The sequence below is a fragment of the Mustelus asterias genome, chromosome 7 (genome assembly GCF_964213995.1).
Source record: "Mustelus asterias chromosome 7, sMusAst1.hap1.1, whole genome shotgun sequence".
NCBI lineage: Eukaryota > Metazoa > Chordata > Chondrichthyes > Carcharhiniformes > Triakidae > Mustelus > Mustelus asterias.
In genome coordinates this window covers 21493514-21521291 of record NC_135807.1, presented here as the reverse complement: position 1 = coordinate 21521291, position 27778 = coordinate 21493514, and the positions used below count along the sequence as shown (strand labels likewise).

At 45.6% G+C, this 27778-nt stretch overlaps 1 protein-coding gene across 1 annotated transcript in view; it reads left to right on the top strand.

The window, feature by feature from the left end:
• Positions 1–27778, top strand: part of trpn1 (transient receptor potential cation channel, subfamily N, member 1) — a 252128-nt gene that overhangs the window by 189623 nt on the left and 34727 nt on the right. The window contains exons 16-23 of the mRNA XM_078216993.1: positions 2448–2546; positions 3035–3235; positions 7038–7136; positions 11199–11405; positions 15585–15686; positions 16637–16735; positions 19621–19767; positions 23025–23132. Coding sequence (XP_078073119.1) covers positions 2448–2546; positions 3035–3235; positions 7038–7136; positions 11199–11405; positions 15585–15686; positions 16637–16735; positions 19621–19767; positions 23025–23132 — 1062 coding nt within the window. The remainder of the gene's footprint in view (positions 1–2447; positions 2547–3034; positions 3236–7037; positions 7137–11198; positions 11406–15584; positions 15687–16636; positions 16736–19620; positions 19768–23024; positions 23133–27778) is intronic.

The window sequence follows — 27778 nt, the reverse complement described above, 5'->3', positions numbered from 1 at the left end:
AGAGTTTCCCCTCAACAAATAAAGTACAGCTCAGAAACTGGGCATTCAGCCCAACAATATATGCTGAGATGTTAACTCCACAGTGAGCATGTGACATCAGCAATAGGATCCCTGTTCAGAAGCCAACCTGACTGAGGGAGTACAGCACTGTCAGAGGTATTATCTTTCAAAAGAAATGATAAGCTGATGTCCCTTCTACCCTATCAAATGATGTAGCGTTAAAGTAATAATATTCATTCCCTCAACCAATATCATTAAAATATATTATCTGGTAGTTTATCTCATTGCTGTTTGTGGGATCTTACTTTTGTTATGACTGAAAAAATAGTCAAATTGTAATGGTACTAATTTGCTGCTTTTATTTCCGATAACCTCTAAAATACTGTGCGAAGAAATGACTAAGTAATATAAGAGAAGACTATGGAGTATAATTGGTACAATGAGCCTATTCTCATTAGACAGTCACCTAGTGTTCATGTCACCTTATGCAAGGGGGAGGTGGTGGCTTGGTGGTAATGCTACTTGACTAGTGATTCAGAGGCCCAGGCTAATACTGCAAGGGCACAGGTTCAAACCCCATGGCAGCTCAGCGAATACAATCTGGAATTGAACGCTAGGGTGGGATCTTACTGTTTCACTTGAGCGAGACCATAAATTCCCGCCTGAGGTTAATGGACATTTCCGTTGTCCGCCCCTCGCCCGCTCCGATTCCATGGTGGGCAAGGCGATAGAATTCCGGTGCTGGTCTCAGTAAAATCCCACCTGGTTCACTGATGTCCTTCCTTTAGAGAAGGAAATCTGCCAATCTGCTCTTGTCTACATGTGACTCCAGATCCACAGCAATGTGGTTGGCTCCTTGAAAATGCCTAGCACTCAGTTCCAAGGGCAATTAGGGATGGGCAACATATGCTGGCCTTGCCAGTGACATCCGCATCCCATGAAAGAATCATAGAATAGAATCATAGAATCATTACAGTACAGAAGGAGGCCAGAGCCCACACCAACAACAATCCCCATCATCCCACGTATTCATTCTGCTAATTCCCTGACACTAAGAGCCAATTTAGCATGGCCGATCAACCTAACTCGCACATCTTTTGGACTGGAGGAAACCGGAGCACCTGGAGGAAACCCACGCAAACACAGGGAGAACGTGCAAACTCCGCACAGACAGTGACCCAAAGCCGGAATTGAACCTGGGTCCTTGGCGCTGTGAGACAGCAGTGCTGACCACTGTGCCACCGTGTGGTCCTGAAAAAGTGCCATTCATATCAGCAATCCTGAGGTTATGAAAGGTGCCTTGTAAATGAGATTTATTCTTTCCTGCTGTTGTAATGGTGAGGAAATGGTTTATGTTTTAAAATGCTGGAAATGCACAGCAGTCCATCTGCATCAAGCCTATCCCAATATTTTCTGCTTTTATTTCATACTTTTCATTCTGTAGTGTTCATTATAGTGTTTGCCCTGATTGTAAGTTTACAAGTGAGAGGATTGATTTGCACTCAATGGCTGCCTGTGTACTCATGGTAAGAAGTCTCACAACACCAGGTTAAAGTCCAACAGGTTTATTTAGTAGCACGAGCTTTCGGCGCGCTGCCCCTTCATCAGGTGAGTGGAGAGCTGGGTTCACAAACAGGGCATATATAGACACCAGGCCAAATGGTGTGACATGACATGACATGGTCTACATGACATGTCACTCTATCTGTAACCCCCACCATTTGGCCTGGGCTTGCAAAATCCTACTAACTATTCCTAGCTTGAGACAATTCACACCTCTTTAACCTGTCATTATCCCTCTCTCCACTTGCATTGTCTGTACTTGTAAAGATTTGATTACCTGTTAAGAATCGCAATCCAACCATTATCTTGCTGTCATAGAGTCAAAGAGGTTACATCATGGAAACAGGCCCTTCGGCCCAACTTGTCCATGCTGCCCATTTTTTTAAACCCCGAAGCTAGTCCCAATTGCCCGTAATAGATCTGAGTCTGTGTCCATATATGCCGTGTTTGTGAATCCAACCCTCCACTCACCTGATGAAGGAACAGCGCTCCGAAAGCTTGTGATTCCAAATAAACCTGTTGGACTTTAACCTGGTGTTGTGAGACTTCTTACTGTGTTTACCCCAGTCCAACGCTGGCATCTCCACATCATGTGTACTCACGGGCTACCATTTTAATTTCTAAAATGGGATTCATCCAGTGCCCTGAAGAGTTTGGTCATGATGTCTGTTTGAGTCGTGGCTGAGTGGAAATGTGGAAATATGTCGACATGTTTCCTGTGACCAAATTCTAATGCTCCTACACTCTCTCCTTTCCTCAGAGCCTTAGACTTGGAGTTATGCCTTTGACAAGTTTAAATGTCCATCCCTAATAATTACTTAGCTCTTTTGTGACTTCATGACCAAGTCCATTAAGCATTTCCTGAATTTCCTCTTATATTTCAGAATGGTTGTTCCCCGTTGCTTCTGGCTGCAGAGAGAGGGCACACTGAGATGGTGAAGATACTGCTGTTAAACCATGCTAGAGTGGATGTATTTGACGAGGTAACTGCAATTCCCATTTTAGGGCATTTAACAGTTACATTAGAAGTAAACCACGTTAGTCAAACAAAGAAATCCAGGACATTGTGATTATTTTGCTCTTACAGTGCTGAATACTGTATTAATTAGTCTAAGTGTCACTATGTTGTCTATTATGGGGAGGACACCAGACATGGGAGGGCACCATGGTCGGCATGGGTGCCCTTGGTGCTGTTGGGTCCATGCTGTATTGCTCTATGACTCTATGTAACTTCTACCAACATTGCAACCTATATGTTTAGCACTGATGCTACACAGCAGTGATACAGATCTAGTTTGCTGCCAAAATTGCACAGCCAACCTTCAGTGAGCAATATCTCAATATTTGGCTGACGGTTTAATGAACCGCTCCTCTAAAGTTAAGAATCTGGTATTGTTTGATGTTTAACATTTCAAATACAAGGTACTGCAATACTGCTTTAATGACATGTTCTTTTTGTTTTGTTGTACAGCATGGTAAAGCTGGGCTTCACTTGGCAGCAGAGAATGGCCATGATCAGATCTCAGATATCCTACTCTGGCACAAGGCCTTTGTCAATGCCAAAACCAAACTTGGCCTGACGCCCCTTCACCTGGGAGCACAAAATGGTTACAACAGGCTGGTCAAGCTCCTTGTGGAGACCCACGCTTCCAGTATCGATGCTCTCTCTCTGGTAAGTTGCTAATTGTATTCACTTACACACAATAAGTTAACAACAATTTACAGATGACAGATGGCTATCAGGAGGCACGTCACCCCATTAGGAATGATGAATGCCGTTCAACCTTCAAGGAGATGCCATGGCTGACCATAAATATAGTCAAGTCATGGTAAACAATGTGAGCACCACTAATTGGCCATTTAAGGGATTCAGCAGGTCTAAAGGTGGGTTCCCGATACCTCCCATAAAATTTCGGACAGGTTGGGGAGTGGTGAGGGTGGGTAAGCAGCAGCAGGAGGAAGGCCGGCGAGGGAGCATAAACTACAGCCCTCAGGAACTGGAAACCCTTTTCCCCAGGGGTGAAACAAATGAATGAGTCAATTCTGCATGAGACATAAATTAACAGAGACTTCAGTACAGAAATGTATAGGTTTTGTACAGGAATGAATGGCTACATGTTAGAAAAAGCTGAGATGCATTTGAAACAGTTGGGGATTCATAAGTCTGAGAGCTGGACATCTCCAATAAAAGTGAGGTCAGGCCGCCTCTTTGTGACTCAGCTGAAAGCTGTATCCCTTCAGAGATATTACTGAGTTACCAACATCTGGAAAATATGCACAACCATCTGAACAGCCTGTACGGCAGCTTTATACAGAGGCTGAATGCATATTGCATGATCCCTGGCTGTAGGTGGTGCTATGGTACAGCGCAAGGCCCTGGGACCTTAAGGACAGATTATATTGGTTAGCAAGAGACCCATCGCTGTTTTGCATTGCACAATCATTGCAGTGATATCTGCTGATGCATTCCTTAAACACAATCAGATGTTTTGGTAATGGGAACTTTTCTTTTGGACATCCTTAAGATTTCACAGCTTGAGGCTGTGTGTGGTAAACATAATTTACAACCACGCATGCAGTCTGAATCCAGCAAGAGGGAAATGGGGAATAGACAAGCAAAAAGCAGCAGACGATGATGCAAACTGTCTCAGAGTAAAGACTGATCCAAGAATTGACACAAGCTGTATTAAATGTGAAAATGCAATGTAAAACAACTTGTCTGTTACAAGTAATCCACAGTAATCCCTGATCACGTAACCCTTAATTCCCTTGGTGATTAAAAATCTATCTATCTGTGATTTAAACACATTTAACGAGGTAGCCTCTACTGCTTCATTGGGCAGAGAATTCCAAAGATTCACTACCCTCTGGGAGAAGAAGTTCCTCCTCAACTCTGTTCTAAATTGACTCCCCCGTATTTTGAGGCTATGCCCCCTAGTTCTTGTTTCCATTGTAAGTGGAAATAACCTCGCTGCTTCTACTTTGCCTAGCCCCTTTATTATCTTATATGTCTCTATAAGATCTCCCCTCAACCTTCTAAACTCGATAGATAGTCAACATCTTTTATCAATGGTAGGGGAGTCTAAAACTAGAGGGCATAGGTTTAAGGTGAGAGGGAAGAGATACAAAAGGGTCCAGGGGGGCATTTTTTTTCATACAGAAGGTTGTGAGTGTCTGGAACGCACTGCCAGAGGTAGTAGTAAGAGGTGGGTACAAAATTGCCTTTTAAAAAGCATTTAGACAGTTACATGGGTAAGATGGGTACAGAGGGATATGGGCCAAATGCAGGCAATTGGGACTAGCTTAGTGGTAAAAACTAGGCGGCATGGACAAGTTAGGCCAAAGGGCCTGTTTCTATGCTGTAAACCTCTATGACTCTATGTCACTCTTGACTCCGAATTTGCAAAAATACCTCCCACTTGCACAGCCCCAGACAGGATAATGGATCGTCAGTAGTTTTACCTGTGACATTACGAGGAAAGAGCTGGCGTAGGTGATTTAGTGCTCTTTTGGATAGACCTGCAGACTTGTTTTAAGTTTATTTATTAGTGCCACAAGTTGCCTTATGTTAAGTCTGCAATACAGTTACAGTGAAAATTCCCTAGTCACCACACCCCGGCACCTGTTCAAATAGATTGAGGGAGAATTTAGCATGGCCAATGCAGCTACCCAGCACTGTGGGGTAGGAAACTGGAGCACTCGGAGGAAACCCACTCAGACACGGGGAGACAGACAGTGACCTAAAGCCAGGGATCGTATCCGGATCCCTGGCGCTGTGGGGCAGCAGTGCTAACCACTGTGCCACCGTGTTGCCCTTATGTATGATATCATGAGGCCCTGTCGTGAGGTTGCTGGCTTACATGGTGTCAGGTGTTTTATGTGTTGTGCACATAAACACACTGATTATGTGGCAGTCAGCTATCCAGTAGTAACGGTAAACTGAAAGTATAGGAAAGTCAGAGCAAATTCAGATGCGTGCAAAAACCTAGGCAGGTGTAAAACAAATTATCTGGACAGGATAAAGCAGAATGAAATCTAAAGGTCTCAACTTGCCTCTATCCCCTGAAGCACACAGCAATGAACAGAAACTAAAACATTTATTTTTGCCTTGATGATACAAAGTAATTGTTGATTTTTAACCAGGTGATGTATTTTTCAGTCATGTCACACCCATTTGGGTCATAGAATTGGCTACTGTGCTATTCCAATGGAATCTTATTCAGCACCCAGACCGGTGGAATTCCTTGCTTCCCTCAATCCCATCTTGGACATCTTTAGACTTTGAGAGGCCAAGCTTGGGATGACCCATCTGATTTGCCCTGTGTTCCCTCCTTTTTTTCTCACTAAAGGTTGACGCTCTGCGTTTCGGAGCTGGCCTCCTCCTCCTCTGGGTCTTTCAAGCATCATTCAAATGCAGCCTGAAGAGCTAAATTCTAAAGCAACTGAACTTAATGGCTAGTACATCTGGTATGTTGGATCTGCTGTGTGGTTACAAGCACCTCACATCTCTCAGAGAGGTGTCTGAGTAGAGGCAGTGTGATACACCACCTTCATGCTTCAACTTACCGTGTTATACAATCACAAGGCAGAGTTATAGGAAAAAAGGGAACTTGCCCTTCCGTAGCCCTTCTTTCAGATCTTCAGGATGTCACAAATGGCTTTACAACCATTGAAGCTTTTTAAACGGGGAGGTGATGGCCTAGTGATATTATCGCTAGACTGTTAATCCAGAAACTCAACGAACATTCTGGGTTCTAATCCCGCCACGGCAGGTGTTGGAACTTGAATTCAATGAAAAAAAATCTGGAATTAAGAATCTTCTGATGACCATGAAACCATTGTCAATTGTCAGGAAAAACCCACTTTGTTCACTAATGCCCTTTAGGGAAGGAAATCTGCCGTCCTTACCTGGTCTGGCCTACATGTGACTGCAGAGCCACAGCAATGTGGTTGACTCTCAGCTGCCCTCGGACAACTAGGAATGGACAATAAATTCTGGCCAGCCAGCGAGGCCCATGTCCCACAAATGAATAAAAAAAACATTTAGTTACTGTAAGAGACATAGCAGAGAGTTTGTCCGCAGCATGATCCTCCAAACAGCAATGAAATTAAGGCTATGTCTAGTGATGTTGAGAGAGGGATCAGTATTGGTCCGGGCACCAGGGAGAAGTTCACTTCTCATACTCTATTTCCTCCGATACAGAACATTGATAATGTATCTCACGCAGTGAGTGAGATAAGGTGCTTCTCCAAAGGGAGATAACTAAAATCAAGGAGCTGGTCTCTCCTGCCCAACTCTGGGACAGAATCGGTGGAACAGGTCTCATGCCCGGCCCACCTCGATGGGAAAGGTTCAGTATTACAATAGGATTGAAAAGTTTTAATTTTATGAAAGTGAAGCAGGTCACCTGATTTGACATTCTTCGATTTAAGTTACAATTTTACAATTAATAATTTTTTTCTAATTTATTTAGTCAAAGCGAACTCCTCTACACCTGGCAGCGGGCAACGGGCAGCTTGATGTTTGTAACAGTTTGCTTAGGATGAAGGCAGATGTGAATGCCACTGATATAGTAAGTTAACACCACAACATACAATATAAGTTTTAAGGTTATTTATTAGTGTCACGCGTTGGCTTACGTTAACACAGCAATGAAGTTATTGTGAAAATCCCATAGTCGCCACACTCCGGCGCCTGTTCGGGTACACTGAGGGGCAATTTAGCATGGCCAATGCACCTAACCAACACATCTTTGGACTGTGAGAGGAAACCTGAGCACCCAGAGGAAACCCACGCAGACACGGGGAGAACACGCAGACTCCGCACAGACAGTGACCCAAGGCCGGGAATCGAACTCAGGTCCCTGGCGCCTTGAGGCAGAAGTGTTAACCACTGTGCCACCCCTCAAATATAGGACCAGGAGTCAGCCAGACGGCACCTCCAGCCTGCACCAACATTCACTGCCAGCACGGCTGATTTTTTGACTCAACTCCACTTTCTCGCCCACTCCCCATTTCTCAGAGAAACCAAACATCTCGGCCTTAAGTAGGACGATGGAGCATCCACAACCCTCTGTGGTAGAAAAAACTCACAACCCTCTGAGGCAAGCAATTTCACCTAATCTCAATCCTAAATGATCAACCCCTTATCCTGAGACTATTCACCCCCACTCGCCCCGTGTTCAAGATTCCCCCAACCGGGGGAAACAGTGTATATCTTGTCAGCCGCCTTCAGAACCTTGTATCTTTCAATGAGATCACCAGCTCTTCTTCCAAACTCCAGAGAGTAATTTACTCAACTTCCTCAGTCCCTCTTACATTTAGAGAGCTCTCACATCCCAGGAGCCAACATAATAAATGTTTGCTGTACCATCTCCCATGCAAGTATATCATTCCATAAATTTTGAGTCCAATGCTATGCATCATACACTAAGTGTGGTCTCTCCAAAGCACTGTCCAATTATAGCAAGACTTCCTTATTCTTACACTTTGATACCCCTGCAACAAGGGCCAACATGCCATCTCAACATGCCAGTCCTTTGCTATAAACTAATCCTTACTTCATGTCTCCTTAGTTCTGCTATACACTGTACTGCAAGGTACAGTGTTCAGAATGTCCCACTGAAGCTTTTCCCTGTACTGTACAGCACAAGAGCGGATCAGCTGACAGGACTCAGAATACATATTCCAGGATAAAAGCAAATTACTGCGCATACCGGAATCTGAAACCAAAAGAGAAAATGCTGGAAAATCTCAGCAAGTCTGACAGCATCTATAAGGAGAGAAAAGAGCTGACGTTTCAAGTCCAGCTTACCCTTTGTCAAAGCTAAAAGGCATAGAAAATGGGAGATATTTATACTGCAGGGTGAGGGAATGAAAGATGAGTCATAGCCACAGAAACCAGGGGAAAAGACTGCTAATGGCAGCCCAGAGAGGGAATAAAGGGTGTGAATGGCCAAACGGCAGAGAAGCTGAAATCAGAGGGTAACATCACTTCTAGGCAGTGATTTGCAGTCACTGCTCTCTCTTTTGAATCATGGAATCATAGAATCCCTACAGTGCAGAAGGAGGCACGGTAGCACAGTGGTTAGCACTGCTGCTTCACAGCTCCAGGGACCTGCGTTCAATTCCCGGCTTGGGTCACTGTCTGTGTGGAGTTTGCACATTCACCTCATGCCTGCGTGGGTTTCCTCCGGGTGCTCCGGTTTCCTCCCACAGTCCAAAGATGTGCGGGTTAGGTTGATTGGCCATGCTAAAAATTGCCCCTTAGTGTCCTGAGATGCGCAGGTTAGAGGAATTAGTGGGTAAATATGTAGGGATATGGGGGTAGGGCCTGGGTGGGATTGTGGTCGGTGCAGACTCGATGGGCTGAATGGCCTCTTTCTGTACTGTAGGGTTTCTATGATTTCTATGAGGCCATTCGGCCCATCGAGTCTGCACCAAACACAACCCCACCCAGGCCCTATTTCCTATTCAGGCCAATGTTTGCTGTCATGTGAGGCCAATATTGTAGCCAGCTTCTCGATGAGGGATTGAAGATGGGGCCTGCTTATGTTTCCGTATAAAACTTGGTGCCAAATTAAACCTTTGAGTTAAAGGGGGATGTCATCTAACAGAAGTTTTGTAAATCGATCTAGGAAATCTCATGGTGCTTTGCCAGATGAGTGAACCACTCCTGTGAATTTTCAGAATTTCTTCTGCTGGCACGGATTGAAATATCAAAACTGGATCAGGCTCTCCTGATTCAATAGTAAAGTAAAGTAAAAGTAAATTATATTTATTTATTAGTCACAGGTAAGGCTTACATTAACACGGCATTGAAGTTACTGTGAAATTCCCCTCATCGCCACAATCCGACACCTGTTCGGGTCAATGCACCGAACCAGCACGTCTTTCAGAATGTGGGAGGAAACTGGAGCACCCGGAGGAAACCCACGCAGACACGAGGAGAACGTGCAAACTCCACACAGACAGTGACCCAAGCTGGGAATCGAACCTGGGTCCCTTGATCTGTGAAGCAGCAGTGCTAACCACTGTGCCACCGTGCCACCCAATAGGGGCAACATAATGACTTCTCTATCATTTTGATTGTGCATTTAGGGTCACCAATGACAGTGCTGCATAATGTAACACCGGGGGTGACAAACATCAGGGTAAAACTCCTAATCTGCGCGAAATGTGCACCTTGGCCCCAACTCTGAATTGTATCAGTTGTTGCACTTCCTAAAAAAGTTTACAACACATAACCAGGTCATTGGCACAGTGGTTAGTGCTGCTGCCTCACAGCGCCAGGGATCCAGGTTCAATTCCAACCTCGGGTCACTGTCTGGGTGGAGTTTGCACGTTCTCGCCGTGTCTGTGTGGGCTTCCTCCGGGTGTTCCGGTTTCCTCCCACAGTCCATAGATATGCAGATTAGGTTGATTGGCCATGCTAAATTGACTCTAATGTCAGCGGGATTAGCAGGGTAAATGTGTGGGGTTACGGGAATAGGGCCTGGGCGGGATGTGGTCGGTACAGACTCGATGGGCTGAATGGCCTCCTTCTGTACTGTAGGGATTCTAAGTGAGCAATGCCAGTATTTAGGCTCCATAGGAGTTACCGCTTACATTACTTCACCCAGCCCTATTAACATATCCTTCTATATTTTACCCGAGCAGATAGCTTCCCCTAAACTGCATCTCTGCTAAATGCCTCATTTACTCCATATGGCAGCAAGTTCCAAATTCCAAACGCTCTCTGGGCAGTCCAAAGATGTGCGGGTTAGGGGGATTGGCCAAGCTAAATTGCCCCTTCGTGTCTAAAGATGTGTAGGTTAGATGGATTAACCATTATAAACGCGTGGGGTTACGGGAATAGGTTGGGGGGAGGGGCGGGGGGTGGGCCTGGAAGGGATGCTGTTTCGGAGAGTTAGCGCAGACGCAATGGGCCGAATGGCCTTCTTCTGCACTGTAGGGATTCTATGGTTCTCTGGGTAAACACTGAGGGACATTTTCCACTTCGCCCTCTCATGGTCTCTTGAAGTGTGGCTTTTCATTTAGGTTAACAATACCCCAAAACACATTTTTCCAAGAGACTCTTTCAGCCTGCATTCTCCGATCACACTAGGCACATTTCCTCACAAATGTGAGGTAATGTATTTTGGAAGGCCTAATGCAGATAGGAAATATACAGTAAATGGCAGAACCTTTAAGAGTATTGATAGGCAAAGGGATCTGGGTGTACAGGTACACAGGTCACTGAAAGTGGCAATACAGGTGGAGAAGGTTGTCAAGAAGGCATACGGCATGCTTGCCTTTATCGGCCGGGGCATTGAGTTTAAAAATTGGCAAGTCATGTTGCCGCTTTATAGAACCTTAGTTAGGCCGCACTTGGAATATAGTGTTCAATTCTGGTCGCCACACTACCAGAAGGATGTGGAGGCTTTGGAGAGGGTACAGAAAAGATTTACCAGGATGTTGCCTGGTATGGAGGGCATTAGCTATGAGGAGAGGTCAGAGAAACTTGGTTTGTTCTCACTGGAATGACAGAGGTTGAGGGGTGAAGGGCCTGTTCCTGTGCTGTAATTTTCTTTGTTTTTTGTTCTTTTGTTCATGAGCTCTCACTATCCTCCCTTGCTGTCTCTTGCCGTTGCCAGCACGGACAAACGCCACTTCACCTGGCTGCGGAGAATGATCATTCTGAGGTCGTGAAGCTCTTCCTCAAACAGAAGCCAGAATTGGTGACTTCGGCAAACGTGGAGGGGTCCACCTGCGCACACATCGCTGCGTCAAAGGGAAGCGTCGCCGTAATAAAGGAGCTGCTGAAATTCAATAAAGCTGGAGTCACGACAGCTCGGAACAAGGTGAGATCCCCAAACTCTGAGCAATTTAAACAGACCATAAACTACTGAGTGTACCAGATAGAAACTAACTGATCAGTATATTATAACTTTAAAGGCATATAAGAAAATCTTTTGGTCTTAAGGCTGGTTCACTCTTGGTATATTCTTGTGTGAAGACAAATTACTGGGGATGCTGGAATCTGAAACAGAAACAGAAAATGCTGGAAAAACACAGCAGGTCTGGCAGCATCTGTGGAGAGAGAATAGAGCCAACGTTTCGAGTCAGGATGACCCTTCAACCGAGCTAACGAAGCGTGTTCTTGATTCTTTCGCATTTGAAAGTAATTGAGGCCGAAACGTTGTCTGATTTCAAGAAGAAATTAGATATAGCTCTTGAGGTGAAAGGGATCAAGGAAGATGGAGGGGAGGGGGGAGGATCAGGATATTGAATTTGATGATCAGCCATAATCAAAATGAATGGCGGAGCAGGCTCGAAGGGTCGAATGGCCTACTCAAGCTTCTCGTTTCTATGTTTCTATGAATGCTAGAGATAATTGCCAACTCTCTGAATTTCATCCAAAAACAGAAAAATGCTAGAAAAACTTAGCAGCATCTGCGGAGAGTGAAAATAGAGTGAAAACATTTTGAATCCATATGATTCTTCTCCTTCAAGGCCGGCAATTTAATTGTTGAATTATTATTTTTTGTCTATAATCATTTTACTCTGTGCAACTTGCTGCCTTCTGTCTCTATGAATTACACATTAAACTTTTCAACACAACCAATAAAGGGCATACAACCCCACGGTTACTGAGAGCATGAAGTATTTGAGCTGTGCCTCAAATTTTATGGACTGTGATATACCTCAGTGATAGTTTTGCTTTAATTAACTCGAGCCGCATTCACAGTGCCAATCTGTTATGTAGTCCCTGGGGACAGCTATCTACTATTCAGCTCACACACGATGATGTGGAACCTTATGCTACAGTGCGAATTCTGGAGATGTCAATTGTGCTTTATTGTAATTATTCTAATCCCCATGGAGACCAATAATCTTAAAGGAAGCAACTCCCCAAACAGCTCAATGGAAGGAACAGATGGACTAGATTTCACTTTTGGAAACTTTTCTTGCAATAGGCAATCCTACAATTAACATACAACTCAGTATGCATTGCCAAACGTATTTGCGGGGAAGGGGGGGTCGGATTTTCCACACACCTTTTCAGGGGGCAGGAATGGCGGAGGGGACGGAGAATGGAGCGGGATTCCCGGAAAATGGCTTTTCATAGGATCCATACAGTGCAGAAGGAGGCCATGCAGCCCATCGAGCCTGCACTGACAACAATTCCACCCAGGCCCTATCCCTATAACCTCATGCATTAACCCACTAGTCCCCCTAATACTAAGGGGCAATCTAGCATGACCAATCAGCCTAACCCACACATCTTTTGAAGTCTGTCAGTGGAAATCCTACCTATTCTGGCAGGAAGAAACTGTGGAAGTTCTTGGGGCCCATAGGTTGTTGGGAATTGCCAGCCTGGGTGGGTGGTGGGTAGGGAGTGGGTCTCTTGTGGTCATTAGCAGGGAGGGACCTGGCCAAAGCTTTCTGTGCAAGGCCCCAGGGAACATTCCTGAGGCTCCAGGTTCCACCAACACATTTCATCGAATCATAGAATCATACAGTGCAGAAGAAGGCCATTCGGCCCATCGAGTCTGCACCGACCACAATCCCACGCAGGCCCTCTCTCCATAACCCCATGTATTTACTCTACCTAGTCCCCCTAACACTAAGGGGCAATTTAGCATGGCCAATCCACCTAACCCGCACATCTTTCTTCAGAAAAGTTTACCTTATAGTCCTAATCTGCTCGCCCACTAGATCTGCCAGGAGAGGCAGTGGTGTCACGGTAATGTCACATGGCCAGTAATTCAGAGACTCAGACTAATGCCTTGGTGCCATAGGTTCAAATCCCACCACAGCAGCGGGTGGAATTTCAATTCAATCAAGAGATTTGGAATTGAAAGCTAGTCCCAGTAATAATAGTGACCATGTGTAATATCCTAACTATGTCAGGGGTTGTGGATTTTGAGAAACAAAAAGGTGTGGCCGGAATTCTCCGGTTTTGTCCGCCTGGCTACCGCTGCCAGCCAGAAGGGGAATTTGGCACTCAGATAAATCTCCATTCACAGCAGCGGGACTGGAGATCCAGCTGTAGGCAAGGCCGGAGAATCTGGCCCATGGTTTGCATACATAGATTCAAAATAACAACAGACTTATTGTTGAAGCTGATGCCTCGACAGGGTAGAAAATGAAACTAAGCCAGAGCCTGTGCAACACTTTAATGATATATCTATCAAATCATGTGACTAGCTCTTGAAGCAATCATGCAACCACTTAAATATATAATGCCATGGCAATTATTTATGATTGTTGTAAAAACCCAACTGGTTTACTTATAACAAAGGCCTGACTTGGTCTGGCCTTATTGTAACTCCAGATCTCCAGCAATGTAGTTGTTTCTTAATTGCCCTTTGAAATGACCTAGCAAGCCACTCAGTCCAGGGCAGTTAAGGATGGATAACAAACATGGGTGGCACAGTAGTTAGCACTGCTGCCTCACAGTATCAATGAACCCGGGTTTGATTCCCAGCTTCGGTCACTTGTGTGGAATCTGCATATTCACCCTGTGTCTGCGTGGGTTTCCTCCGGGTGCTCCAGTTTCTTCCCACAGTCCAAAAGATGCTAAATTCTCCCTCAATGTACCTGAACAGGCGACTGGGGGATTTTCACAGTAACTTTCTGGCGGTGTTAATGGAAGCCTACTTGTGACACTAATAAATAAATTAAACATAAACTAAACTAAGACACTCACATGCCATGAAAGTATAAAGGAAACTCACTGCCTTATGCCAACAAGTGAAATTGCAGTCAGGTCGTAATGACATAAAACACCTTGGGCATGATTCTCCTGCTGGGCGCCATGGCCTACGCCCGTCTCCCAGCCTAGGATTTCCAGAGTAATCAGCTCCGTGCCGGAAATCGACGCAGAGATGATTACAATATGGAAATCGGCATTTCCATTTCATTTGCATGCCTGGGATTGAAGTCTCTGAGCCCGTTAGCGTTTCTCCCCCAGCCCCGCCTGGAGTGGTTCACTCCAGCGGAGTTTACTCCTGCTCCCCACTGATGGGGAACAGAAGGCTGGATCCCGCTGGAGGGAAGAGAGGTCATTGAGGCCCCCCAGGAAGTCGTTGGTAAGGGGGTACCCCCCAGGCAGTGCCAGCCTGGCAGTGCCAGCCAGTCCCCTGGGGCAAACTGGCACTGCCTAAGGGGCACCTTGGCACTGCCCACCAGGCATCAGGCAATGGCAAGGGGCAAGGCCAGAGGGTGTGGGGCTCACTGGAGGGAAGGCCTATTGGGGGGGGGTGATTGGTGAGGGTTGGGGGCATGGGGTCCTGCTGCCACTCTGCACAGGGATCTCAGACAGAGAGAGCGAAGAGGTGATCGGGACTGGCCATCCGGGTGGGGGGTGGGGTGGTGGGATGGGGGAGATTGGGACTGGCCCGGCGTGGTCCAGCTGGCCAGCGATCGGGAAGCCGGCAATGTGGGGCCACTGCGCATGCGCTGTACTCGGCGCTGAAAGATTGGCGCATGTGCAGTGGCCCACTCAGCTCTACACTGCCGGTCCTTCGGATGGAATAGGCCCCGTCCCCTGCTTTCCAGGGGGAAACACGTTTGGTCTCTCTGCAGTGGCTTTGATTGTCGGAGATTCATTCTGGAAATCATGCTAAAAAACCAGTGGGATTTACTCCCATTTTCCTGCAAATTGGGGTCTTAGAATTTTTTCAGTCACCTCCCTTAAACTTCCTCCAGCTTCCCACTCTTTGTATCTCTTTAACCCTTAAAATTCCTTGCATGAAGGATGCTGTGCAAAGGTACGTTGTTGTCACCGTTTACTCAACCCCACATTTTCATAAACGTCATCCTTCATCCCGACTCATTGTCAAGCTTTGTCTGAGTTGAAAGGACTCGATTCTGAAAGAAATATTTTGTTCCTAACATGAATGTTCTTCGCTTCACGAGCATCAAAGGAAATAGCTTCATTTACTAAAAAGGATGATCTAAGTGGTACAGGAAACGGGCTTTTTTTTTAGCAGCGGCTTTCCCTGTATTTAAAAATTGTCTCCTTCCTTTTTCAGACGAAAGACTCCTCTCCGCTGCATCTAGCTGCAGCTGGTGGTCATGCAGAGGTTGTTAAGGTGCTTTTGGAGGCCGGGGCATCTGCCGCTGACGAGAACGCGGTGCGTATTAACCTGATAGAGGTCTTTAAAATCAGGACAGGGTTTGGTAGGGTAGATGTAGAGTAAATGTTTCCATAGCTTGGGGCTTTAAAATTCGTAATGGGGAAGTGGGTGTGGAGTGGTTAAATAAACATAAGAAAGTCACTAATGAATCCAATAAGGAACTCAGGAGAAACTTTACCTAGAGAGTAGTCACTGTGTGGAGCTTGCTATTTTGTGAAGCAGTTGAGGTAAAATAGCATAAACGTATTTCAGAGGAAGCTAGCTAAGCTTATGAAGGAAGATAGGGATGTTTAATGTTAGAGTTGGATAAAGAAGGTGAGAACAGGCTCCTGTGGGACATAAACACCATCATAGACCAGCTGAGCTGAATGGCCTGTTTATCTGCAATTTCTACGTAATTCCACTTGCTGTGACCCTACTGAGTTATACCTGAAAACCCACAGTTATTTTGTTTCTTTCTTTATGCATTGTCACGAATAGAGTGTAATTTGCTCTTCCACTACCCGTATGTTCAGTAAAGTTTATTTATTAGTCACAAGTAAGGCTTACATTAACACTGCAATGAAGTTACCATGAAATTCCCCTAGTCACCACAGTCCGGCACATGTTCGGGTCAATGCACCTAACCAGCACGTCTTTCAGACTGTGGGAGGAAACCATCACCTTCTGGTGGAGGGTTCATCAATAGGGGATTGTGCTGACTACTTTAGGCCCAGTGTCACTCTGTTCAGAACGGCGCCTCCCACTTCAGCTGGTGAGCGCTGGTTCAGGACTATCATACCCCACTGAGTGTATCAGTAAATTAGCCCCACGCCGCAATTTATTGTCAATAATCTGAACAATGTTGAATAAGATTGAGCAGTTTCCTTGCTTGCTGCATTTGTTGATTATTATTCTTCCTGAATATAATTATTTTGAGCACTTTTTTATTTCTTTTCATTTACCAGGAGGGGATGAATGCAATTCACTTAGCTGCTAAAAGTGGGCACATCAATGTTCTGGAAGCCCTGAAAGGCACTGTATCCTTTAAAATAACCAGCACAAAGGTTAAAGACATTGCCAGACTCTTTATTCTATATTCTCTTCCAGTTTTAATTTCTATTAGTCTCTTGAAAGTACCAAACTTGAGTATTACTGAAAAAAAGATATACCATTTGTTAGGGAGAAAAACACAGTTATTTGGCTATAATGTACCTCACTCTCTCATTCCTAAGAAAACCAGATGAAGACTCTTGGAGTTTTAGACAATGCCTTTATTACAAACTTTAGTACAGGCTGACCACAGTACTCCAATTAGTGGTTCAGCAGGGAGAGCCCTGATCCAGAAATTAACAGTCATTTATAGTTAAGATTCAGTTACAAGAAATGAGCATATACCAATCAAAAGATGTACATTTGCACCAAAGTTATATCTATATCATTCACAACTATCGATTAGGTTTATATCAGGGTATAGTTGTCCAATTACAACTTATGCACGTCTACCTAATTATAATATCATCAAGCAATGATAGCTATATGCCAGACCAATGGCATACCAAACTCCCATGTCCTGTCATTTCCATTATTCCTTGTTCAAATGGACACACATGAGCTGCAACTGCACATCATTCAATTAAATTCTTATGTGCATACTGTGTATCTAAAGCTTCACTTGTAACTGAGCCTTGACACTTATCTGGATCAGCTTTAATCAATACCTGTAGTTTTTCTAATCACAGCTTCTGTCATTTTTAAACTTTTGATTATTAACCCTTTTGTTGTCAAAGCTTTTGGCCTTGCATTCACCGAGACTGATTTGTAAGAATACTAAATCTCTTCCGAATCTGTCCTGATGAGTGGAAGAAAGAAAAATTTAACAGCATGTTTCTTTTTTCAACAATACTCAAATTTATGTTAAGTTTACTATTATTTTAGATAACATTTGAAACTTGGGTAGAGACAGCTTTAAAATGTCTCACAAAACCTCTTCAAATGTTTGTAGCTGCTATCATGTAGACCAACTGTATTTTGACTATTAATTATTACTGAATAGATTCACAATTCTTGCACTTGTTAAATTGTCATAGAATTATAGAATCATAGAATGGTTACAGCACAGAAGGAGGCCAGTCGACCCATCATGCCTGTGCTATCCCCCTGAAGGAGCAATGCACCTAGTGCCGCTCTCTCGGCTTTTCTCTGTACCCATGCAGATGTTTCCTTTTCTTATACTGGCCCAATTTCCTTTTTAATGCCTGAATTGAATCTGCCTCCACCGCACTCTCACGCAGTGCATCCCAGATCCTAATCACTTGCTGTATATAAAAGGTTTTCCTCATGTCACCATTGCTTTTTCTGACAATTACCTTAAATCTGTGCCCTCCGGTTCTCGATCCTTCTGCCTTGGTTGTGTTGGTATCACAGACTAATACCTATATTCTGTCAACATCCACCAATTTACTTAATGCTGGCTGAACCAGCTTGACCTTCTGACCGAGTAGTCATAATGTCAAATAAAAACAGAACATGCTGGATGAACTCAGCAGGTCTTGCAGCATCTGTGGAGAGAGAAACAGAGTTAACGTTTTAAGTCTTTATGTCCCTTCCACAGCAAGGGGGGTCATTTGGATTCAAAATGTTAATTGTGTTTCTCTCTCCACAGATGCTGTGTGGAGTCCCATAGTCTGAGATTAGGTTCATATTCACTGGAGTTTAGAAGAGTGAGAGGGAATGTGTTAGAAACCTATAAAACTTTTACAGAATGAGACAGGCTACATTCAGAAAGAATGTTTACTACATTATAACAGTGGCTACATGTCAAAAACACTCAATTGGGTGCAAAGTATTTTGAGAGATGGTCGTGAAAAGCGCTATATAAATAAATGCGAGTTTGTTTCCTTTTTTTCATTGCTCTCGTCTTCATAACAATGAGATAAAGACATTCCCACAAGGAGGCCAACATCTAGAGTGCAAAGCTGAGTAAAAAAAAGCAGCAAAAGCCCTGATTCGAACTTCAAATACAAAAGAATTGACCGCAGAGCGGTACAACCAGCTGACAAAATTGCCTCTTTGGTGAGGTATGCAGCTCAGAGATACCTTGGAGCAGGTCTTCTCATCGCTGTTGTAGTGGTGGCTATTATACAGCTTGAGTCAGCAATGCAGCAGAATGGGGCGGAGGGATTAGTCGCTGCCCCTTGACGCTGTATAAAAGTGGTGGGGTGGGTTTCTAGCAGGCTGGCAGTTAATTGGGAACAGGTTCAGCTGTAATTTGGCAGATCTGATGCCTTCAACTACACATGTCTGCTTCCCCAAAGCCCCAACAGCTCAAAGGAGAATAAATCCATTGGGTTTTATTTGCTTACAATCAGCGTATTAGCCATTCAGCTTGCGACAAACTATCAGTAATCTGACAGGAATGCACTTATACTGTATTGTATGTGTGAGCCAATGTAAGTTAAAAGCAGAACTGCCATTGTGTGTTACTCTGAATATAAAGTTTCCCCATCGCTTCAAAAGCAAAATTATGGCCGGGATTTTACAATCTCGCTCGGGCGAGGCTCGTAAAGCCAACGGAGAATTCCGTTCTACGAGCCTCGCCCGCGTGGTGTGTAAAATTCCAGCCTACATCTTTTTAATTTTGGGACACACTTCCTGGTAGCAATGTGAGTAATTTGCCAGTGATTTTAGCATTTGATGGCTGTTACGACCTTGAGGTTTTTCTCACTTTAAGGCCAGAATGTGACGGCTATTCACGCCAGCAGGATTTCCCCACCCTGCTGCAGTGAATGGAGATTTAGCTGGGCGCCAAATCCTCCGACCTCGCTGCATCAGGGGCGTGGCGTGAATGGCTGGTAAGACCATGCCCTGTGTCTTTTCCCCAGGGTGAGTGCAGACACAACTAGAGAGGTTTGTAGCAGAATCTAATCGGACTTCCTTTCCTTCCCTAAAGACGGGATTCACGGCCCTTCATGTGGCCGCACATTTTGGCCAGATGGACTTTGTGAGGGAGATTCTCACCAAGGTGCCAGCAACCATGCGCAGTGAGACCCCAAAGACAACCAGCGAAGGACAACTAACGAAGGAGCAAGCAAGCGAGGTAATAAGAGGTGACATTCTCCTCACACCAAACACTGACTGGTCGACAAATGTAAACATACCTACCAAGATCTGCTTTTTAACTTTTAACGCAGTTCTGATCAGCATCAACCAAGCATCATTTTTCAGTAGCAAATCCATATTATGGAATTGTTTCAATTTAGGATTTCAAATCCTTGAAAGTGGAGCACTGAACAAATAAATCAAGGCACCTGCTTTGTTATCAGAATGTTACCAGGGCTCCGAGGCTTAAATGACAGGGAGAGATTGCATAAACTAAGCTTGTTTTCCTGGAATTTGCAATGTTGGGGGTGATTCTCCCAGCTGCGCTGCTTAAGCAGTTGAGCAGGGCTGGTCATCGGTGGAGGGGGTGGGGGTATGGGGCTGAGGGGGGGGTCAGGGCTGCCAGGGGGATGGGGGGGGTCGGCAATCGGGACTGCGGATTGCATGGGGGGGATGGGGGAGGTGTTCGGGGCTGGCCTGGAGACGTCCGGGACGCCAGCAATTGGGGTGTGAGGGTGTGGGGAAGGGGTTTTGGGCTGACGCAGAGACATCCGGGAGATTAGTGATCAGGGGCTGGCGGGGGGGGGGGGGGGGGGGGGGGGTGGGAGGGGGGGGGGGGGGGGCGGTGCTCAGAGGGCACCTGACAGATTGAAAGTTAATTTGATAGAGATTTTTATGATTTTCTAAGGAATTGGAACGATAGATAGAGGGAATCTTTCTCTACTGGGTGGGAGTCTAAGACAATGGAATTTAACTTCGGCCCAACCATCTTCAGCTGCTTCATCAATGATCTTCCACAAATCGTAAGGTCAGAAGTTGGGGATGTTCGCTGATGATTGCACAATGTTCAGCATCATTCACAACTTCTCACGCACTGAAGCAGGTCATGTCCATATGCAGCAGGATGTGGACATTGTCCAGGCTTAGGCTGACAAGTGACAAGTAACATTCACACCACACAAGTGCCAGGCAATGACCATCCCAACAAGAGAAAACCTAACCATCGGCTCTTGGCAATCAACGCCATCACTGTTGCTGAATCCCCAACTATTAACATCCTTGGGTTACTATTGACCAGAAACTGAACTGGACTAGCCATATAAATACTGTGGCTAGAAGAGATGGTCAGAGGCTAGGAAACCTGTGGCAAGTAAGTCAACTTCTTATTCCCCAAAGTCCACCCACCATTTACAAGGCAAAGGTCAGGGATGTGATGGAATACTCCCCACTTGCCTGGATAAGTGCAGCTCCAACAACACTCAAGAAGCTCAATGCCATCCAGGACAAAGCTTGATTGACATTCCATCCACAAACATTTAATTCCTCCACCACCACGCAGTGTCAGCAATGTTTGCCATCAAGAAAGATGCACTGCAGGAACTCACCATGGCTCATTAGAACGCATCTTCCAAACTTAAGACCAGTACTCTCTAGAAGGACATGGGCATCAGATACCCGGGAACACCACCACCTGGAGGTTTCCCTCCAAGCCACTCACCATCCTGACCTGGAAATATATCGTTGTTCCATCACTGTCCCTGAATCAATATCCTGGAACTCCCTCCCTAACAGCACTGCAGGTGTATCTACGCCACATGGACTGCAGCAGTTCAAGAAGGTGGCTCACCAACATCTTCTCAAGAGCAATTAGGGATGGGCAAAAATTGCTGGCCTAGCCAGCGACACCCACATCCCATGAACGAACAAAAGAAAATCAGAGCCAGGCCACCAGGTAAGAAGCTAAGAAACAGTTTTCATGCTCAGGGCTGTAAAAGTGTGTTTTTAGAAAGCAGTAGAGGCTAAGCTCAATTCACCAGTTTAAGTGTGGGATCGCTACAGACTTACTAGCCAAGGGTTCAAAAGGGTAGAGCCAAAGTAGGTGGAATGAGTTAAGATATAGATCAATCATAATGTCACTCAATTTCAAAACAGGTTCAAGGGGCTGAATGGCCTATGTTTCTGCACCTTGGACTAAGGATGAAGCCTGTATTATAAATGAGCCTATTCATTAAGACGCCTTATTGGAATGATCAGGATATCACCTCAGTTAAATTCGGTTCAGATAAAGGATGTAAAGATCAATCTATGATAGAAATTAAGGGGCCACATATTGTTAATGAGTGTACATAGTTCCAAAGTTAGTTGTAAATCATTCTCTTTTACTCAGTGAGTATGTGTGGTGGAGTGAGTTCTGAGGAAACTAGTGCAACGTAGAGAAGCCCATCTTTATGTCATATCTGGGAAATACTCCTCACAAGATAAGGCAAATCATTCCCTGATGCATTTTTACCCAAAAAGGGAATTAATTATACTCATAAATCCTTTAATTATTGGACCAGATTTGGCTGGAGTGGGGCTTCCTGTGTCATCCCCATGTTTAGACTTGTTTGTACATGTTTATATTTTCCTCCTGGAAGTGGGAGCTAATAACAGCGGGGTAAATACGATAGTTTCTAAATTAGTCTTAAATTCAGGAGAGGTTAGTCTGAACAGAGACGTCAGACTTTAGCTATCTAAGGTGGGGCGGCACGGTAGCACAGTGGTTAACACTGCTGCTTCACAGCTCCAGGGACCTGGGTTCGAATCCTGGCTCGGGTCGCTGTCTGTGTGGAGTTTGCACATTCTCCCCGTGTCTGCGTGGGTTTCCTCCGGGTGCTCCGGTTTCCTCCCACAGTCCAAAGATGTGCGGGTTAGGTTGATTGTCCATTCTAAATTGCCCCTTAGTGTCCCGGGATGCATAGGTTAGAGGGGTTAGTGAGTAAATATGTAGGGATATGTGGATAGGGCCTGGGCGGGATTGTGGTTGGTGCAGACTCGATGGGCCGAATGGCCTCTTTCTGCACTATAGGATTCTATGATTCATATCACAAGCCAGTGCTCCAGGTTGACGTTGCTCTTGCTTCTTGACCCTTGAACCACGCCAAGTCCTGTAAACAATGGCGATGAATCTCTGGAGATTTGGCCACTGTAGCTTCAGCGACAGAACTGCGGCGAGTCTGGAGGAACGGTGTAAATTGCCATTTCATTGTGAGGGATAACCGGCTCTGAGTCAAAGAGGTATTGTCTTAATTATTCCGAGAATCATGATAAATAAAGCCATCTTTCCTGAGGAAGATGGTGCCTCTTCCCTGAAGTTATAATTTGTCGTTTTCCCTCGGGTGAGAATTGCAAAATGGAGAGTAATTGTTCACCAGTCAGTGTTGTGGAAATACGGGTTAACCTGGGGACTAGAACCTTTCTTCTTGCTGTTCTCAGTCAGGGTACACACCATTGCACCTGGCGGCACAGTCTGGGCATGAGAACTTGGTGCGACTTCTGCTTAACTATCCCGGGGTTCAGGTGGACACTCAAACCAGCCTGCAGGTGAGTGACCTACTTTCCTGAATTCATTGCTATATTGCAGTGCCTCTGGCTGCTTCACAGGGCTGGTGAACCTACTCCAGGTTTATGGAGATTGTATAAGGCACAGAATAGCAAGAGGTCTTCTGCATGCTATTTGTAATACTCATCAATGTATCCATGATATTGTTCAGCATTTTCCTTTTGCCAATGTGATGATTCACCATGATGCAAGGCTGTGCTTGAGACAACCTCTCACTCTCACTGGCCCTGACTGTAAGGGTCAACTTCAATCTGTAATCCAGCAAAGTTGATCACCGCCTGTCGGTAAGCGAGCCCATCTGATTGCATTGGAATGGGATCGAGCAGGTTCTCCAATGGCTCGACAATCTGATCTACTCGGTCCATGATCACATGGCTAAAAAGACAGTTTAACCTGTAGCCTACCCTATATCAGCCCAATTTTGACACACATGGTTACCCGACTAGCAGGAATTAACAGTCAGAGATCAGGAATAGGGCATCAGAGAAAGTGCCTCACTCTTTCTAATGAGCATTAAGATTACTTATAATAAGGGTCATTTCTACATTGGATGAAAGTATGAGACGTATGGTGGAAACATTTTGATGGCCTCAGTGGAAACAAAAATTAGGAGCGGTATTTAACAGATGGCCACCCTGATGTTGCCCATTTTAGTTTACTGTCTAAAGCCAAAGTGACCCCAGTGAGTGTCTAATGTGCATCGTAGCCAAGATCAGCAAATTCAGCAGAGACATGTGCCGGAATTTTACTTCCTCGCCCCCCCGAGGCTCGTAAGATCCCGCCCGTGGCCAATGAAGAGTGTCGTTCTGTGAGCCTCACCGTGACGGTCGTGCCGGTTAAAATTCCGGCCCTGGTGATCAAATTCTTGAGCATTGGCCCATGCATTTACCAACTGGACCATCAGGGGGAGCTCCGACACATTGCAGAAGGAGACTGGTGACTCGAGCAGCAGTGTGATAACAACAACTTATATTTATATAGCACCTTTAATGTAATAAAACACCCCCAAGGTGCTTCTCACAGTCACTATAAAACGATATATGGCACAGAGCTATATCACAGAATTGTTGCAGCACAGAAGGCTACCATTTGGCCCATCATTTCTGCCCCAGCTCTCCAATCAAGCCTCATGACTTAGTGCCACTCCCTTGCCTTTTCCCCATATCCCTGCTCATTGAGCAATGGCACCCAACATGGGGCTTGAACCCATGACCCTCAGGTTAAGAGTCGCATGCTCTACCGACTGACCTAGCTGAAAGAGACCCCAGATCAGGTAATCAAAAGCTTGATCAAAAAGGTTGATTTTAAAGAGTGAGAGGTGTAAAGGAAGGAAGAGAGGTAGAGAGGTGTAGGCAGGCCTGCTATCCAGGGCTTAGGGCCTACGCACCTCAAGGCACAGTGGAACAATTAAAATCAGGAATTAAGGTGCCAGAATTAGAAGATAAGGGTGGGGAATTTTCCTGTCCCATCCGCCACAGGTTGGTGGGGGGAGCAGATCATGCAAAGGTCTATTGACCTTGGGTGGGATTTTCCAGTTTTGGGGCGAGCATGGCTGGAAAATCCCGCCCAAGATCTCAGAGGCTTGTGGGCTGGAGGATAGAAGGTAGGGAAGGACTAGGCCAAGGATGGGCTGGAAAACGTGGACAGGGATTTTAAAAATCACATATTTGTTTGACCAGGAGCCAATATACACAGGGGTCACAAGTGAAATGGATTTGACGCGAGCTAGGACAGCAGGCGGCAGAGTTTTGGTGACTTCAGGTTTATGGAAGCTGGAATATTGGAGATCAGCCAGTAGTGCATGGGAATAGTCGACTCTCGAGGTAACAAAGATATAAACGAGGGTAAGCTGAGACGGGTAAAGTTGGACAATGTTACACAGACGGAAATAACAGTGACGATATGCAACACTTCTCGTGTCTATAATAAGACTCTTTCAAGCCATGTTGGTTTTCTTTCTCAATACGCACAGTGGAAATTGTCAGCCATCATTTTTCTTAACATTTTCTGGCCTGAATGGGAACATGTCAGTTTAAAAAGGAAGATTTTTCAGTGGAGCTAGATGTATAAAGATAATTATTTGCACCAATGCGTTATGGAATTCGAATCATAGAATTCCTACGGTGCAGAAGGAGGCCATTCAGCCCATCGAGTCTGCACCGACCACAATCCCATCCAGGCCCTATCCCCGCATCCCACACATTTACTCTGCTAATCCCCCTGACACTCAGGTCAATTTAGCATGGCCAATCAATCTAACCCGCGCATCTTTGGACTATGGGAGGAAACTGGAGCACCCGGAGGAAACCCATGCAGACATGGGGAGAACGTGCAAACTCCACACAGACAGTGACTGAGGCAGGAATTGAACCTGGGTCCCTGGCACTGTGAGACAGCAGTGCTAACCACTGTGCCATCGTGTCACCCCATTGCTTGAAATCAGCAGGTGGAAAGAATGATGCAGGAAAACAGCTGACCAGAAGACTGTTTTGTGTCCTCACTCTGCTAATGAGGACATTGGGTACAGACCTTAGGGGCCCAGAATTTAAAAAGAAGTTGATTTCTGAGCACCAGCAGATGACCAGAGGACTGGACTACCTCCCAGGGTGCATCTAGAACATGCAGAGGTATCCACCACCAACTCGTGTCGGATGTCAGTGCACAGCATCAACACTGTCCTTGGAGAGTGTGGTCACCTCAATGGAAGCTGCAGCTACACACTGCCAACATCACTAATGGCAGCTCTCTGTGATGCTCATACAAGCTCTGAGCTCTACCATCTCCTCTGTCTTGGTTAGACTGGCTAAGCCAAACAAGATGGTGCTTGGATAAGATCATCGATCTCCCACAGCCTTTCTCTCTTAGTGCCAGAGACAGCCATGCAATGTGAAAAGACGGCAGCACTTCTGGACCCTCACAACCCCTTCAACCAATTCCTGGCACGGTGGCGAAAGCCCGTGGGACAGGATTTTATTCATTCGTGGGACATGGGCGTCGCTGGCTGGCCAGCATTTATTGCCCATCACTAGTTGCCTGAGGGCAGTTGAGAGTCAACCACATTGCTGTGGCTTTGGAGTCACATGTAGGCCAGACCAGGTAAAGACGGCAGATGTCCTTCCCTACAGGACCAGATGGGTTTTTCCAATCACCAATGGTTTCATGGTCATCGGTAGATTCTTAATCCCAGATGTTTTTTAATATTGAATTCAAATTCCGTCATCTGCTGTGGCAGGATCTGAACCCGGTTCCCCAGAACATTAGCTGAGTTACTGGATTAATAGCCGAGCGATAATATCACTAGGCCATTGCCTCCCCATAGCTGCCCTACCCAGTGCTGGGGTTCTGCCATCCTCAGCCAACTTCCCTCTGCCCTGAGCTCCAGAGGCCTCAGCTGCCGCAGCTTAAAGTTTCTTTATTAGTGTCACAAGCAGGCTTACATTAACACTGCAATGAAGTTACTGTGAAAATCTCCTAGCCGCCACACTCCGGCGCCTGTTCGGGTACGCTGACGGAGAATTTAGCATGGCCAATGCACCTAACCAGCACGTCTTTCAGACTGTGGGAGGAAGCCAGAGCACCCGGAGGAAACCCACACACACAAGGGGAGAACGTGCAAACTCCACACAGTCAGTGACCCAAACCGGGAATCGAACCCAAGTCCCTGGCACTGTGAGGCAGCAGTGCTAACCACTGTGCCACCCTGCCGTCCTATAGGTCAAGCTTCAAATTCCAGACACATCTCCACTAAGCCCCACCAGCCATTGCAGTGGCTATCATCAGCAACTACCACGATCTTTTGACATCAACTTATTTATTCATTCCAGTTGATTAAGCAAGACTGTCACCAGTGATTGGCGTGGCCTGAAGGTTTGTACTTGGCTGGTCAAAGTAGATAAGGAGTTCTCTATCTGGGAATCAACCCTCCATTCTTCTGAATGGCTGGGAGCTTGTTCTGTACTGGATGCAACAGCCACTTAACAAAAGCTCAAAACAACTGACGTCAGCCAATGATTGTGGGAACATGGCAAGTAAAGCAAACGCTTGATACGACGATTCATTCATTACCCCCACTCAGAATATTTGAAATGTATTTAAGCTCTTCGATGTGACTTCACTTAAATTGATGAAGCAGCAAAAACGACTGGGAATTCTCGGGCCGTCAGGTTGAAAGTTTCCAAAAATGGAGGATCGTCGATGAAGAGTGTACGGTGAAAGGGTGGTACTGAGTCTCCGTCACTGTCAGTGAGAATAACATAGGAATTTGCATCCAATTTATAGCACACCGACAGCCCACTTTTAACCCAACAGGTCAGTACTCCACATGAGCCAGCCCTCACTCCATCTCACCCTATCGGTGGATCATCACATTCCTTTCTCTCCCATCTAGCTTCCCTGTTCATTTGTTACGATGCTTTTTGCCTGTCATAGAATCCCTACAGCGCAGAGAGAGGCCATTCGGCCCATCAAGCCTGCACCAGCAACAAACCCACCAAGGCCCTGTCGCCGTATCCCCATGTATTTACCCTGCTAATCCCCCTGACACTAAAGGACAATTTAGCATGGCTAATCAACCTAACCGCACATCTTTGGAGTGTGGGAGGAAAACCAGAGCACCTGGAGGAAACCC